This window comes from Pseudopipra pipra, chromosome 15 (assembly GCF_036250125.1).
Source record: "Pseudopipra pipra isolate bDixPip1 chromosome 15, bDixPip1.hap1, whole genome shotgun sequence".
Classification (NCBI taxonomy): Eukaryota; Metazoa; Chordata; class Aves; order Passeriformes; family Pipridae; genus Pseudopipra; species Pseudopipra pipra.
In genome coordinates this window covers 10,511,138-10,528,433 of record NC_087563.1, presented here as the reverse complement: position 1 = coordinate 10,528,433, position 17,296 = coordinate 10,511,138, and the positions used below count along the sequence as shown (strand labels likewise).

Below are 17,296 nucleotides of genomic sequence, written 5' to 3'. Positions count from 1 at the left end.
TCATGCTACATTAGCATAAACAGAACAGAGGAAATAAGTAATCTTTGATGAAGAATGGCCATTCTATGCCTATACTGCACTATAAATCCAGTAAATTTTAAGGGATGATTTTCAAAAGAAATTTTTTCAAAAGAGAGTTCTTGTTTCCCACCTCAGATTGCTACTACAGCAGCTAAGCAAAGCCTCCTTACTGCTCTCCTGAAAAAAACAGCATTATTAAAATGTTCACACTTCTCCCCCATAAACTCTATTCCAAGACTGAGTATAAGGAAGGTAGATTTCAAAGGAGGAACTGTGCATTTTAAGAACAATCATGAAAATAACAACAAAAAAGTTCCTATTTTCTCAATGTCATTTTACATTGTGATAAAAAGAACCAAGCTATCTCTGAGAAAGGCAGAAAGCAAGCGACAGCTGTAAAGCAAGTTCTACAGGGATGTGCTCCCACAGTGTTTGGGAGGCAAATAAGAAGCCTCAGGAAGTATTTTATATTCATTAAAATATTAGCTTAGGATCTGAAATGCATAGATTATGTAAGACTAACCTTTAAAAAGGCTCTTTTTTCCAATGTATTCATTATGAAGGGAGGAATTGCTGCAAGTAAGATGAAAAATGCATTAACCTTGGAGAAAAAAGCACTTTGTTTTCATTTTCTGTTTAGCTGAACTAACACCTTAACACAATTTTCACAGCCTTTTGTCATTCATTGAGTTTTTGTTGCACATTGCCAGTTCAAGATACAGAACTGGTATTTACAGAGTTAAATTCTCCCAATAAGCAAAACTTTTAATTGCATATGTAACTAAACCTGAGCTCAGTAACTCAGCACTGGACAAGAGCACTAAATCAATTCCAAGCAAGTAAAATTTGCTACCATTCCTTTGCTATCTGTATTATTTCTGCAAAAGCATCCCAGGAGCTTTTCTGCTGCACTTCAGTGTAACACACTTTGGATGATTTCACAGTGAGAAACGTACATTTCTCTGGGGAACTTCTTACCAGAAAGGCAAACACTGCCTGAGGAACTGTGAGGCAATCTGGCCTCTGAGAAAAATCACTTAGGACTGAAGCTCTCTCTCACATTAGGAACTGACAAACAGGAGCTGCACAGGACTGCAGTTATTCTTACCCATTCCAGGAGCAGCCATAAGAATCCTTGAGATAACCACCTGGGTGATTGCCTGCTGAGCTGCTTTGGATGATTCACCCACTCTGTTCCCATCCTCATCTGTGACGGGGATTCCAAACTTGATTTCTCTGTTGAATAAGGAGTAAAAATAAAGCAGTGCTTGAGGTGAACTTATTCACCCTTTTTTGTCACCTTTTATCCCTTCAGATTGTCAATTATAAGACTGATGTGTTTTATTTTATTTTCTAAGCCTGTTTGTAACACTCTTCAGCACAAAAAATTTCAAAAGAGAAAAATCCAGGGAAAAATATGCTGGAAAGTTATCAACTGAATATTTGTAACAACAATCTGCTGCTTGAACCTGGTCACACTTCCAAGAAAGGGAGAAAGGAGATGTGTTTTACTCTGTAGCACACAGAAAAGAAAAGCTCCTTCAAAGAGCACTTTGGAAAAATGGAATTTTCTGGATTGCCTTATCAGTTGTTTCCGACAGACAGCTCATGGAATACAGAAGATTAGTTTCACTGTCTATGTGAAAATTCCCCTCTGGCGTTCTAGAGTCTGAGTTTTCATTTCAACCACTAAGAATATATTTGCAAGTATAAAATGATGCACAAACTACATTTCTGTAGCTGCATTATTCTCTATTAGGTCTTTTGCTCAAGAGCAGGGTTAGGTGTTAAACTCATACTGGGAGAAGCAGAGAGCACTGCAGGTATCCTGACTGTCTTTATTCTTCTCTTCATATTTTATAAAAGATAAAATAGTACCAAGGATCAAATTCCATTGTAAATACAAAAGTTAAATATTCCCTTTTTTAACCTTAAGAGGATGCTTTTAATTTGTTTTTCCCTACTACTATTCTTACTCCATGTCAAATCAGAACACATGAAAGCTTGTTTCTGACAAACTGCGTATTTTTGTAATCTCAGATGATCGAACAGAACTGCAGAGCCTGACTTCTATGATTAAGTTCTGCATGTGTGATTTGAAGCACCATTTTTCAAATTACTGTATTCTTTCAAAGTGGAGTCTGTACTCCAGGATCCATGTTGATCAAGTTTTGAAGGATCAGTAATTGGCTTCTGAGATCCAAGACTGAAGAACTCTATGGATATTTACCTGAAGAGAATGAGGATATTCTATTTTATACCTGCCACAAACAATCTGTCAAAACAAGATCCTGCATGAGGTTTTTGCAAGGTCTGAAACAAGCTAAAGATATAGAATGTCCCTTACTTAATAACTTGCTGATCTACAAACTCAGTAACATCCTTTCTTCCACATGAGTGATCTTTGTTCTTTTTCCTACCTTTGTCTCATTAGTGGAATATTAATGCAGTTTGCAGAAGCAACAGCAGCAAAAGGAACAAACCGTCCTATAAGAGGTGAGACGCGCTGTAAAACACAGAGGGGGGAAAAAGGAAAAGAAAAGATTTACATAATCACTGGCTTTCCCAAAGGTCATATTCAAATGCTTCATCTGATAATCACAGACCAGACCTACTTCCTTTACATTAAAATTCAGTGAAAACTCACTGGTGGGGCAGAGGTAGAAAAACAATAAACATGAAATAAGTCACAAATGCTTCTCTCAGGAGTGAGCAGTGGCAGGAGAGTGGCGAAATCATTCTGAATTTAGTAGCATCATGGGGAAGTGTAATTACATCTCCACTCCAATTAACTTGCAAGTACTATTAAATGCCTTTGACATGTGAAAAAGAAACTGCAAAAAAGGCACCTTATTAGGTACAGTGTGCATTAACCAAACACAAGGCTGTCTGACATATGTGAGGGCAGGCTCTTTGAAAAACATATATAAAACCTTCTACATGGGGAAAAAATAAGGTTGTGATGTAGAGAAAGGAGCTGCCAAAGGCCATCAGAACTACATAGTGGGAGCTGTTCACATGACACAGATACACTAGAGCAGAAATGAGCTGCAAACATCTCACAGAGCACCACAGTCTAGTGAGAATGGAAAAAAATACAGCAGTACCTTCGCTAGTGCATTAAGTCCTAAAGCTGTTGCGACAGCACCGGTGGTGGCAGAAACATAGGCTGTTCCCAGCTGGCTAAAAGAGAAATTAAAACGTTTGCACATGCACAACTACATTTATGTCACTTTTAAAAATAATCACATTTCACACATGTAGTTACGCCCCCCCCGAAGTTAAGAAGTAGACCTTTTTGTGCTACTGCAATAAGATGTGGAGGGAAGACCTAAAAGGACCCTAAATTAAACCATTTTATTTCACTAGCAGTAAAGTCATCTATCAAGCAGCATTGTAATATTGAATCGGGTTCTGCTGGTTGTGCCTGTTCAGCATTTTTTCATGTGTCTAAATGAACACCTTGAAGGATTAGTTCTCTATTTAATTTCCCAATTGCTTAACCTAATAAAATCAGTTTGGATTTCTAAGGCTGTGTCTAGAATAGTAATTAAAATAAACCATACCAAACCCCATACATTCAGACAGCTAAGCTGCAAACACTGCTCTAAACCACACTGTACATACTTCCCAGCTAGGAGGTGTCTGTAAATGCTTGAATCCATGGCTTTCTCCTGGCCATCATTAAGCAAGTCAGCCCCAAAACCAGAAAGTCAAGCACTGCAATTCCAGTTTTCTATTCATAGAATCACGGAATGGTTTGGGTTGGAAGGACCTTAAAGTACATCTTGTTCTACTACCATGCCATGGCCAGGGACACCTTCCACTAAACCAGGTTGCTCCAAGCCCCATCCAACCTGGCCTTGAACACTTCTAGAGATGGAGCATCCACAATTTCTCTGGGCAACCTGTTCCAGTGCCTCACCACCCTCACAGGGAAGAATTTCTTCTGTATATCTAACCTAAATTTCCCCTCTTTCAGTTTGATTTCCCCTTTTTCAGCTTGAGATTTCTAGCTTTCTGCATCTATTTAGTCTCTCTTTTTGCCATCACACAGAAAGAAGCACAGACCATTTCCTTGCAGGAACCTCTTTTTGTAAATAAGCTTTCAGTGTGGTGTGTGCTGTGCACTGAGAAGGTGACACAGTAACACACCTAAAGGTCCAAAATATCAGCTTAGAAATATGCTGGTATGACACCAAACTGATGAGGCACTTGCAAATGGTTGGCTGAGCCCTACAACACAGACTCCTGCTAAATCCTACACTGTTAAGAGCTCATGATCAAGGTGCTCGGGGGCTTGTCTTTAATGGCAGAAATGGAGTTCTTGCCTTTGTCATTCTCAGAATTCTCATTGGTGCATATCAAATTAATAATGAGTATAGATGGGAAAACTTAAGCCTTCTCTCACCTCAAACTTTAATGCCCAACCATGTTCGAGTACATCAGAGAGCAATTTGTAAACTCATCAGAATTATGTTCAGAATTATGGTTCAGTGTCTGACCTGACAGTGATTGGGGCATCCCCGCTCCTGTTGGTGTAATTTACTACAGCATTGAAGGACTGGTTGATCCACTGCCAGAAAAGCACTGCTGGTGTCGTTCTTGAAAAGAGAAACAATTGTAATTATTATTATTAAAACCGCAGTTGAATCAATAGCACAGAAAAATCATGGCAAATGAAGAAAAGCCACTGCAAGCAGTAACCATGCAGAGGTTCTTGTTTATTTAAATGAATCAATACAGTAGATGAGATACTGTCTTATTATCAAGAATTCTTCTAGGAGAAGAATTTAAAACCATTGTAATTAACTAGCAAGGTTCACTTGGGACAAAGGTTTGTTGTAATAATAAAAGCATTACAGCAAACCTCTCTATAAAAAACACCCAGAGGAACAGGAAATGCTCTAATTTCCAGAATGCTTTTCCAGGGTTATTATTCCTCTACAGTCTGCTAGTTCTCTTTGGAAGCTCCATAAGTGACTGAGAGGTGGATTTTAGGAGCCAGGGTTTATCCCTTCAGTCTTCAAAAAGCTAACATAATGCCATTGTTTTAATAAACCTCTGCGACAAACATTCAGTCCCATGTACAACCAGATTAAAAGAGGCAAATCCAAAATGAAAAATTATTTTCATTAAAATATCTGCATGTTTAAGTAGAGATACATAACACAAATTAGTCTGGTTCAATACAGCATGACAAAAAGGTGCCAGTTAGTGAGCATAGGTAGGAGGCAGTGAAAAAAATACGTGCTGTACCAGTTGCAGAGTATCCATTTAACAGGCTGGTGTGGTCCCTTGTTAAACTGCAGATATAATCATTTTACAAGGAGAGTATACCATGGGAAAATTATGTGTTTGTGCACTCAGACCACAATCTCTGTCCACAGTGGAGACATCACTGAAGATTCTGCTCCACCAAAATTTCGTCTGGGGGAACCAGGCCACTAAAAGTAACAGTTGCTACTGAAAACTATTTCTTGATCATTAAAATAATGTTTCATAGGACTCTAAAGCTTATATTTAATGAAATTATTTAATAACACAGGCAGCAGCTGCAACAGGAATGTGATTTTCATCAGAGGGCTGATATGGAAACTGAGGGCTAAAGAAGCAGCAACAGTTGTACCAATTATTCTGTAACAGGGCGAAGCAAGGAATAGATGCTAGAGCAGAAGATGTGTGTCTGTCATGACATTCTGAATTGGGAAGGTATGTCATTTCTTTAAATTGCAAAAAAATTGAAAGATTCAGGAGATTTGGGAATGTATCATTATTCCCTCTGGTTTCCAGTATCTGAGATGCCAAAGTAACAGTGATAAACCAGTTGGATTTTTTCCATCACTGCTGCTGTTTGTCCTCCTTTCTTCCTGTGCATGTGCAACTCTTTTCCTGAGTCATCTTTTCCTTTTTCCTTGCTACTGGTGTATAGAGGATGTTAGGCCTGCTCTAAGGTTTAGGTGTGACTCACACTGTCTTACTGCACATAGAAGAGCCCTCACAGGTATAACAGGGATTTTGCTTCTTCCAGTGTCTAGCAGTAAACAGAGCATGTGATGTACAGTGACAGAGAGGATACACTGCATCATCCAAGGACTTCTAAACAGTCCTGTCTGCAGTGCTGAGGATTTGGCCCAAAGGAACCAATGCCTTCCAGGCTAGTAAATCACCTAGTTGTGAATTTGAGCAATAATGCAAAGAAAAGATACAGAGCTGCTCTATGTGTTATAAGAATAACAGAACATGTGTAAGAGAATAAGCAGTTAACAGGAGGCAGTGCTTGGGAATAGGCAGCTGCACTGAGGGTTTTATTCATATTATTGACTGTTTTTTACAACACACACGTGTTGTAAAGGGAGCTGGGCCCCTGTCTGGGGTGTGTGTCGAGTTTGTACAATCTCAGCATTCAAAACTCCACTGCTATTTTCTCTGAGCAGTTCCTGCTGACCAAGCATTGTGCCAAAAAATATTTAACATAGAGGCTGCTAAAAGATCACATTGGCTCCTGCTGTGGACTTCACTGGATTCCAGAACCTCTGAGGATATGTAGGGATCAAAGGGGAGCTGGAGGAACTCGATGACCGATGGACTGAAGCATACTGAGTACTCACGTGGCAGACAGAACATCCTGCATGCCAGACCAACAAGGTTAGACATTCCCAAGTATCTCCTCCTCTTTGTCCTCCTCACAACTCTCCTACACAGATGGGATTTTGGAACATTTCCCAGTTTCAGGAAAAGTGGGATGGTGAAGGATGCTAAGGGCTTATTTCATAACTACTTCTAGAGGGAACCGTTAATCAGTGTGAGGGAATGTGAAGAGAGAAGAGAAAAGGAAGCAAAAATTTACATTCAAAACCAGTTATTATAAAACTTTTAACAATAACATTGACTTTCACGTATCTAATTTGTAGGCAAATATTTCATGTGTTATACTGCCATCCCTTACCTATAAAAGGTCATCATACAACCTGTGATGGTCATGTTCATGGGGACCTGAGCAGACATTCGGCCAATCAAGACCATCTTTTCACCAGTGTCTGGGTGAAAGGCTGAATCATAGATGTATTTTGCTCTCCACAACTCATCTTCTGTCAAGCCAGGTGCTACAATACCTAGTCTTGGGACAAGTTAAAAAACAAAATAACACAACAGCAAAAAGCACAACTGTTATAAAATGCTGCAACCTCCTGTGAGAAGTGTGGCATCAGAGGATTTTGGGATGTTCACTCTAAGTTAATCAAGCCTCACACTTAGCTTGTAGATCTTCTTTGCCTTTTAAATGGACTGGTGAAATAAAAAGAATCAAAGCTCCCAGCAGTGGTTATGTTGGCTTAGTCAATATATTCAGCACCAAATCTGTATTTACTCAAACCTGTACTAGATTTGAGAGCTAAAATCTCTGGAGCCATTAGTGTGAAACTTTAAAAATTCACTTGGTGAGTATTTAAGACACCACTTGCTCCAAACAATGCAACACACAAGAGGAAGTTTTAAGCTCTGCTGTCATATAAACTATTTTCAGAATTAGACACCTCTGTATTTCAGAACCCTTAACAGGAGTTCTCAGTTGACACAACTCTTCCCCATCCATTTGCAAATTTGTTTTTTAAAAAAAGGGTTTCAAGCTCCAAAGTAAGAAAAAAGAGTGGTGCAATGAAAGCAGTGTTTTAAATGTTTCCTTTTAAATACATCACCACGTACTTATCATTGACATGGACGTTTTTTGGGTCAGCAGTAGAAGCAGTCAATGCCATACCTGTAATCATGCACAATTTTCCTTGCATTTTCCAGTTTGGCATCAGACAACAAAATATTCCGAGGGTCTGTTACAGTAAAGAAGTGATTGGCTCGTCCAGAAAAAGTGCTCTGATCCCATCGGGGCTCCTTGATATTTATATTTAATGGTATATCTGCTGACATCTTCTAAAACTCTGTGAAGAAAACAGAAAAATGTGCAACAGAATTCTACTTATTTCCTAATGCATCTGTAACCTGCAAGAAGTGGTTATGTTTAGAGTAAAAAAAACCTGAAAATTTGTTGAAAATACTGTATTGAAGGGAAGAAGAAATCAAATATTTCAAGAGATGCCTGAAGTGCAGTAACAGAAGAAATATTTAGTAAAATCCAGTTAACTTCTCTGGCCTACCAAAACAAAACAGAATTAGGAACACAAACCCACCAAGTTCTTTTAATAAATGTTATTTCTCTAAATCCATGTTTTAACAACACAGAGATTATATAATACAACAATCTGCCCCATTATGAACACATGACCAGATCTCCTAATGATACTTCAAAGATGGTTAAAGAACTACAAGGAAGGACACTGAGCTAACATAGTTTTGCATTTATGGGGCATTAAGCCCAGAAAATTAAAAAATACTTCAGGATGACTAAGTTTACTTCAACATCTAATGAAAGGAGGACAGTTCCTCCATAGCACAAGCTATACCAATTTTAACTGTCTTAAGAGAAATTTCTGCAACATATTCAGTAGCCAGTTAAAAAAAGAACATCCTCCAAATAATGCTTGTTCAATGGCTGAGGGAAATTGGATCTATATAAATATAGATGATATCACACAGCATTTTATCCATTTTAATAGGAAAAACATCATTATTATGAGGACAACTAATATATATAGCATAAGCTGCCACTGAAGTGTATTTTCATCTTAACTCAAGAACACCATGAGGTTGTCTGAGATGATCTTTAAAGTCCCTTCCAAGCCAAACCATTCTGTGATTCTATAATTCCACAAGGCCAGTAAATGTGGTACAGGAGGGGAAACTAATCTTTGTCCCCTTCTTCTACTCACATTTCCCTCACTGTTAAGTTCATTATTGCACAGGACCTTTTATCAATAGGATTATTTTCATGTGATACATTTCTCACCAGGCACATCACAGATGAACATAGATCATGGAAATGAGAGATGACTCAGGGCAGATTTGGAGAACAAAATTCTCATGCAGAGTATCTGAACAGGAGATGCTCCTCAGATTTCTTTTCCCCTTCTTACTACTTTATAATTAAAAATTCCCTCCCATGAACAGCTACATATTGTGAAACAACAGTCCATCTTCTGGTCTAAAGGGAGAACTGCTGGTTTTACAAAGCCCTATGAAGGCAAGTGCACTCATTTATTCAAAAATTCTTTTCCACCAAAAAAAAGAGAACAATCTAGACACTAGGGCTGGTAACTTGTTCTATGAATGCTTCCCTATTGGTATGTCATTTGTAGGAAAGTCCAAGTGTAAAAATATTTTTATAATTAAATTATCTGTTTCATTAAGAAAAGATTAAAATCTGCTTAGGATAGCTTATGATAATATGTTTAAAGCTGCCTAATGAATGCTGAATAAAGCAGTCCTTAAATAAAAGCTCTTTTCTTTCTTTTCACTCTGATTAGTTCTTTCTTTTCAGTCTGATTAGCATATACACTACTGGGTTGTCTGTGAATTGTTTTTATAACCTTCTGATACTTCTGTCCACAAAACCAAGTAATTTAGTAATAAGAAATCTAAACAGTAAAGATCTTCCTTCACTGCAGATGGTTCAAGGTGGATCTACAGAACACAGAATACAACACTTTCACACCCTGTTTTTATCCTCTCCCCACTTGACCTACTCCATGTCTGCTCTGATGCTGATAGACCTTAGTACCTTGGCAGGAAACTGTCTGGATGCAATCCTGTGCCATGTGCTTTGGGATGATCCTGCTTGAGCAGGGATGTGGGACCAGATGACCCACTGTGGTCCCTTCCAACCTGACCCATCCTGTGATTGTGTGAAAGCAAAGTGAGGTCAGCTCAGTCTCCTGGGTTAGGATGTTGAAGAGGCACAGCAGAAGGTCAGGGAGCATGGAAGGTCTGCACTCCCACGATCCTCCAACAGACTAACCAGTGATCACCCTGGGTGACCACTGTGCTCAAGTTCAAGATCTGCAGATGCAGGAGGAGTAAGGTTTACAAATCTTGAGGCCTAGCCTTAAATCTGCAGGGAAAACAACGAACAAGGATCATAGAGCATAGCTAATTTAAACATTTTGACATGCCAGAATCAAGAGATTGAGGTGCAAGAGAGGTCTAACTTACTGTAAACTGGAAAAACTCTCAGCCCTTGTCTATCTGCAGGCATGATGGCAGAAGAGAGAGCAAGATCTAAGCCGTAGGGGTAAGAGAGTAACCAGGGTGGCTGCAACACACTCTAGCAAAGTAAAAGCAACTCAAAGACAATACACAACCACTCTGGTTGCCAGCACAAGGTAAAATTCCTATTTCCATGCCTTTCTGCTTGCTGTTACCCAGACTAGCCAGACTAAGCTAGCAGGAGCATGTCAGCACATGCTTTGGTCTTTCCTTCTCCTTGTAAATCTACCCAAGAAGTGTTAGTGCTGCAGCAGCAAAAAGGAACCTACCAGGAAAATGGACAAGATCCATTAATACATGTGCTATAACAAAAGTTCATGCTTGAACTCACTGTGCGTGTTTAGAAAAGCGGCAACAGAAAACGCTGACTTTACTATTACCAATCTTAATAAAGATAGGACAGTATATAGCCTCCAATCCTGCATAGGATGTGTGGGCAGGACAGCTGTCTACCCTGAAAAAGGTTAGATCTCATGTAAAAGGGGGTTAAAATTTTAGGTGAAAGCTATTTAAGTGCCCAAACCCATTTTCTTTTCTCAGTGATGTGACTGATATAACTGATTTGCCCTTTTAGTAGGTAAGCAGGAACATTGCTGCCCTAAAGAACTTTAAAATGAACCAGACAGACCACCAATGCCCACAGAGAAGGAGCTGGTGTCACACGTACAAAGGAGTGTAAAAGAACTCAGATACTGGAATAATATCATTTGGAACCACATAAAACTTGCAGTGAAGTGAAAAGGGTGGCTGTGTTTGCCAGTCTTGGGACTCTGAGTCATAGACCTGTTACAATAGCACCGAAGAGGACAAGGGAATTTCTGTCTGGAAAACTTAGAAGTTTTCCAGCAAAATGTTTTTAGAATAAAAGCCCCATCTCTTGTTTAAAAGAGACTGTATGATGCTACTCATGACCTATCAGACCCAATTAGTAAATGCTGAAAAGGGAAATAAATCCCATAAAGCAAAAACATAAGCTAATAAAATGCTGAGGTACTTCAAAGGGATCCTCTTATAAAACAAAATGTCCAACTATAAAGTAAAAATGGTGACTATGCACAAAAATGGTTTCATCAATATATTATCTATAAGCCACACAGTCATCATTATGAACTATATGGCTTTTTTAAATTTTTTTTTTATTTAAACAGTGAGGCCGTAAAACTCCAATAGGTACAACACCCTCAATATAAGTTGCTGCAACGCTATTTTACCTACCTGTCACCTCAATTTTCAGATACAATTTCAGAGAGGTGCTGCTTTTTGCATAGGCCATTCAAATAATAACAAAGGCACTGTAATAAAACAACTTAAGATTTAATTATTATTTTGACTACAATGCTTTGTTAAGGGTGTAACTCCACTACCTTCAGTGACATAATTTTCCATCTGTATTAAGTATGCCCAAGATTTAAGTTCTCATTATCCATAATTTAATTGTGTAAAGAAAAAATAAAGGACTTTTTGGTTAAATCAAATTTAAATAAATCCATCTGAACCCTGAGATAAATAGAAAGTTTGAAAAGGAACTGGAAAGCAAAACCACAATTCCTCTACAACAGAGATAAAACTGTTTGCTTTGTTACAGTCAACTAAGGAAGGCAAACCTCAATAACTACTAATAACTAATTAAGGAGCTTATGTATAAACACCTGAATTTATTGTTCCCACCTGCTGCTATCAGTAAGTACCAACAGAGGGGAGACCACCCTGAAAGAGGACAAACATTTGAATCAACAGCACCTGAAATGTTAAGGTGGAAAGGTACAGCAAAATTGCTCAAGCTGATACCAAAACAACTCTCCTCCACAAACAATTGCATTAACAGAGGATTTGGGAAACAACGTGAATTTTACAAACACATCAGTTACTGTAGTAACCCATAGTGAAATATCACTTTGAGGTCGTGTTCCCAGAGGAGGATCAGCAGTAATGGAAAAGATAAAAGACAGCGTTGTAACATGGTCAAACAATTAACATCTATCATGGAAAACACGCAGTAAGGAAGGAAATTAGACATATTTTCACTGTTTTAAAGAACAGATCAACTAGAAAGGTATTTAACAGAAGCTCTGGTACCTGCAAACCTTGCAGCTGGTGACAGTCCCCACCACTAAATTCAATGAGCAATAAAGAAAGGACTATGCTCTCTGGCACAGTCACATCACTAAACCTTTCAGTTTCCAGACCAGGGCGGCTGTATCCAAACTGCCCATGGAGAACGGCAGCTAAATCCTGCCTCGTGCTGCCGGATTGTCTGGGTGAGCATCAGCTGTCCTGGGCAAAACCGCTCCCGCTGCACTCCAGCGAGTTAACAATGCAGGGCACGGCATTCCCATGACCAGGAATGGTTTTTGGCACTGTGTGTGTCCCCAGCACTGACACGGAGGTTTTATTACCCCTATTTCACACCGCGCCTTTTCCTGTGTACCAAGGCGTGTTTTCAGAATTGTAACTGATTGTGAGTTCATAAATTTTTCCATAAATACATGACTGTGTTTTCCCCCTACGAGGAAAGGCTGGGAGAATTGGGATTGTTCAACCTGGAGAAGAGATGCTTAGGGATGTCTGAATTGTGGCCTTCCAGTACCTGAAAGGAGCCTACAAGAAAGGTAGAGAGAGACTATTTACAAGGGTCTGGAGTGACAGGACAAGGAGGAATGGCTTCAAATCAACAGAGTAAAAGTTAGATTGGATATTGGGGAAAAAAAGTCTATACTTTGAGGGTGGTGAGACCTTGGCACAGGTTGTCCAGAGAAGCTGTGGCTGCCCCACCCCTGGAAGTGTTCAAGACCAGGTTGGACAGGGCTTGGAGCAACCTGGTCTGGTGGAAGGTGTCCCTGCCCACGGCAGGAGGTGGAATGAGATGATCTTTAAGGTCCCTTTCAACCCAAACCATTCTGTGATTCTGTGACTGTCAAGTGAAAGAACTAGCCAAGCTTGGCACCTTCTCAGCACATGGTTCTGCAGACCAGAGGCAATGAGATGTGGGGATACAGGTGGCAGATCCCAGAGAGAATACCACTGTGCAAAACTGCACTTCCCAAGTGCTTTGCAGCAAATTTCTCTACTGCTCTCTCTCCAGATCTCCCTGCTGCCTCCTCACCTTCGTCCAATGCTCTCCCAGCTCTAGTAATCAGAAAATAAAAACTTAATAAAAAGCACATTAGAACTCACTGATGACTAAGGTCTTAGTTTATCTGAACAGAAACTCTCAACTTCTTATACAGAAATCTTTATTTTAAATCATTAATGCTTTTACTATCTTTTTCATCTTGTATTTTCAATCAGAAAGTGACAATGAACTGAGCTGGAAGCCCCAGCACCAAGAATACCCAAATTTCTTGCCCTCTCTGATCAGATAGAATCATCTGCCAGTTTGTGGTCTAATGGTTAATAGTAATATTAACTGCAGGGGGGAAAAGGGCTTAAGAATAAGGGAGAGTGGCCTCTACTAATATAATAATTACATACAAAACCAGCACAAAGTCTGATGAACACTTTTGGTACAAAGGCTAAGTAAGTTTAGATTTGCCACAAAACCAGCAACAGCAGAAAACTTTAAACCTTGTTTAAAGGTTAACAACAGCAGTTGCACCAATTAAACAAAATGCAGATTCAGGAGTTGTCAGGAGTTCAACTCTCTGCAGTTCCTTTTCAAAGTTCATGTTTTAAACATCCCATTGAAGGTCATGCAACCACTTTTCAAATCAAAGCAACACCTAAGAGAGTAGCAATTACTATGTAATATATTTCAGACAGTGACATACCACACAATTTTGAACAACTCAGACATTTGATCATTTTTTTATACCATCTATAAACTGTATTGCGTGACTGAAAAATCCAGATGGGCACATGGTCTTGGAAATTCTGGGCAACTTGAACTCAAGCAGCAGCACATAAATGATGAAAAGCAGCTTTGCTACCCTGCTTGGAAACATTTATATTTTCTTATGTCACTGACACCTTGTATTTTAACCCCAGCCCTGAAAAAAATGCACTCCATAAGTAAGAAACTTCGTCAGTTCTTTCCAGTATCTAAGCTAAAACTGGGAGTAGGGTGATAGAAAAAGAAATTTCATGGTGATATAACTGTGAACCCAGAGAGAAGTCTGAAGAGAATTCTACATCCAAAAGTAGTGCAGATATAATTGTGATAATGCATATTGTGACATCTCCCAAACTCCCAAACTACAACCTGCAATTCTCAGTTACAAAACATGGAATGTGCTGGGTATTCCAGCTTAAAAGAGAATTCTAACCAGCCTGCACACAGGAGGGCAAGTGAGCCAACACAAAAAGTGAAAGAAAGGTATAACCTGTGTGGTGTCCTTTACCAGGACTCAAATCCCTAAGTTCAGGTGATGCAAAGGTGCTCAGATCAGATCATCATTCGCAAAATCTCCTAGAGGCAACTAAGAATTCCTTTTTAAAAAGATGAGAGTCAGGCTTTTCCCTGAAAATCCAGTAAAAATAGAAGGTAACAGCATTACCTCTTTCTTAACAGAACTCTTTAGGATTCTTTATTACAGGAATAGTTCAAAAGTTAGAGTCAGATGCTTCTGACATTTTATGTGCAGACTCATTGGGAGAGAGAAAAAATAGATTTGACACACTTAGGCCCCTAAATCTCTATTTTTCAAAGCAGTGCCTTAACAGCCTGATGTCCAGCTATCCGTGCTCTGCTCTGCAAAATGAGATGTAGGCTGGAAACCCCTGAGGTCGAGAAAAGTACTTGCTGCTATAAAATGGGGAGAAGAACAGCTCTTCTTCCTCCAACATGTTTATTAGCAAAGTGTCCCTTGCACCAAATTGTTGTTTGTTTTTGCACAGTTGAGCTCTTTTGAAACATTTCCTTTCTTTTGCATGCTGCTTTTATAGAGAAATACTCAGAGGTCTTGTTAGGCCTCTTTATTCCTCAAATAACACAATGTTCTTTTTTGGGGCTCCTTTGTCTGAACAAACTCAGATTTTTCTTTTCCAATGCCCAGTTTTCCTCAATGGCCACCCAAATGGCTGCTGTGTTGGCTTAGGAGAAAAGACAGAGGATTAACCACCCTCCCATTAGTAAAAGGTGATTTGTTCTACTTTAAAACTGCAACACATTGGCAAAGCAACAGCGGAAAGGCAAACCCAGCTACTACCCACAGTTTAATTGCTCTGGCAAAGAAGAGAACACGAGGCCTTCTCCAGGGATGTCAGTCAGGGCAGTTAATTAGTTCAAATAAGAACTTCTAGGGAAAAAAAGCATTTTTGTGTGGTGGCAAAAGAGCACATAGCAGACTTACCAGGGTTGGTAAGCAATGGTATTTGGTATTCCTCTATTTGCACTAGTTTGCTGCCACAGTTTGAAATAAGCAGCACAGCTGATGACTGGGAGAAGTATGATGCAATGTTCTTACACCAAATGTTAACAAAGCCACTTGCCAAGTTTTCATTCCCCAAAGCAGCTTCTACCATCAAATACCTACTTAAATCACCAGAGGAAAAAAACCATCTTTGTCTGCACTATGATTTTTCCTATTGCAATCCTAAATGAAACGCTGGAGAAGGCAAATCATGGCAACACTACAAGATGCTTGTTTTTTTTTTTCTTCTTTTGCTTATAAATGTACATCCCACTTGTAGCCTAGCAACAGAAGCAGCAGACTGGGTGAAACGGATCGAGCCTGCTGCTGGGGCTCTCTCCTCAAAACAGGAGCCATCTTCGGAGTGTAACTGGACCAGAGATTTCGTCATTCTGCACTAAAGCCACCTCCAGATGTTAGAGGCTCCTGCAGCCAACTCAGCAGTGTCGGCTTTCAATCTGCCACTTCTTTTCCCATCCCCATCAAACATGAGGTAGATCACAGAGAGATGACACGTGTCCACCTCATCTCCACATTCAGAAAAATAAACCTTCTTTGCTAAACAGGGTTAGTGCAAGCTCTTATTTCAGTCCTGATTGCTGCAAGCTTGTTTCTGCTCCTTAGTTTCTAACACCCCCACTGGTAAACTGCAGGAGGTTTGGCTCTACCCAGGCATGTTCATGGCCCTTTTCTGTACTTTTTCACTATTTTATGTATCTTTTTCTAACAGGATCCATACGGGTGATTTTTTAATTGTGCAGTGATACAAAGCCAGTCTTCCCCCCCCCTTCCCATTATAATAAAAATAAATTGTTTATAATTAAAAAAAATAAAAATATCAATACTCATAATTAAAATCCCTATCTCTGGCTATCAGGTATCTGACCTTGAAGTTATTTGGTGTATTCCTCCCCTGGAAAGGACGATCCTGCAGGCCTGGGATCTGTGCAGCTGCCACGCAATCCCTGTGACACAGAGCCCATGCTCAGGGGAGAGCGAGTGGTCAGGGGGAGATTTTGGGAGCAGGTGGGGAAGCAGGGAGCTGCGATGTGTGCAGGGAGGAGGTAGCCCCACAGTGCCAGCTGTGTGGCACTGCCAATGCCCAGCCTTGCTTCCACAAGGACAGGGTGACACATGGAGCTGGGACCCTGAGGAAGGGATAGGATAACACATGGGGCCGGACCCAGTGGAGGGGACAGGGTGACAAATAGATCGGGGTCTCTGCAGAGGTAGCAGAGGTGACAGATGGGGCTGGGCCCTTGCAGAGGGACCAGGAGGTGGCATGGGGGGCTGGTCCCCTATGGAGGGGACTGAGGTGGCAGATAGGGCTGGGTGCCTGTGGAGGGGACGGGGTGACGTACAGAGCAGAGACCCCTACAGAGTGAACAAAATGACACACGGGGCTGGACCCCTGTGGAGGGGACAGGGGTGACAAACAGATCAGGGCCTCTGCCGGGGTGACAGAGGAGACCGATGGGGCTGGTCCCCTGCGGAGGGGATGGGGCGACACGCGGGGCTGGTGTCCCGTGGAGAGGGCTGAGGCGACACGGGGGGCTGTGTCCCCGCCCAGCCGGCGGTACAGCAGTGGGGGTGACATCGGCAGTGGCTCCTCCGCCCGCGGCCCATCCCCGGCCCCGGTACTCACCGCGGCCGCCGGCCCCGCGCCGCCCTGGCCCCGCTGCCCGGAAGAGCCTCGCTCGGCAGCGCGGGCGAGGGCCCGGGGGAGGCGGCGGGGCCGCCCGGCTCCGCCTCGCTCCGCCCCGGCGGGGCAG

The 17,296-nt window shown here is 40.8% G+C and overlaps 1 protein-coding gene across 9 annotated transcripts in view; it reads right to left on the bottom strand.

The window, feature by feature from the left end:
* Positions 1-17,296, bottom strand: part of SFXN1 (sideroflexin 1) — a 42,565-nt gene that overhangs the window by 6,429 nt on the left and 18,840 nt on the right. For 3 of the 9 annotated variants that reach the window (XM_064671798.1, XM_064671797.1, XM_064671796.1), the window contains exons 2-8: positions 7,781-7,955; positions 6,971-7,141; positions 4,527-4,625; positions 3,129-3,204; positions 2,442-2,527; positions 1,130-1,257; positions 545-594 (exon numbers count right to left, since the gene is read on the bottom strand). In XM_064671798.1, coding sequence (XP_064527868.1) covers positions 545-594; positions 1,130-1,257; positions 2,442-2,527; positions 3,129-3,204; positions 4,527-4,625; positions 6,971-7,141; positions 7,781-7,944 — 774 coding nt within the window. In that variant the 5' untranslated portion in view covers positions 7,945-7,955. Of the gene's footprint in view, positions 1-544; positions 595-1,129; positions 1,258-2,441; positions 2,528-3,128; positions 3,205-4,526; positions 4,626-6,970; positions 7,142-7,780; positions 7,956-11,391; positions 11,410-12,252; positions 12,398-16,410; positions 16,490-17,169; positions 17,269-17,296 lie in introns of those variants that run through there. The other 6 variants (XM_064671801.1, XM_064671792.1, XM_064671793.1 and 3 more) reach the window with 5 other exon arrangements.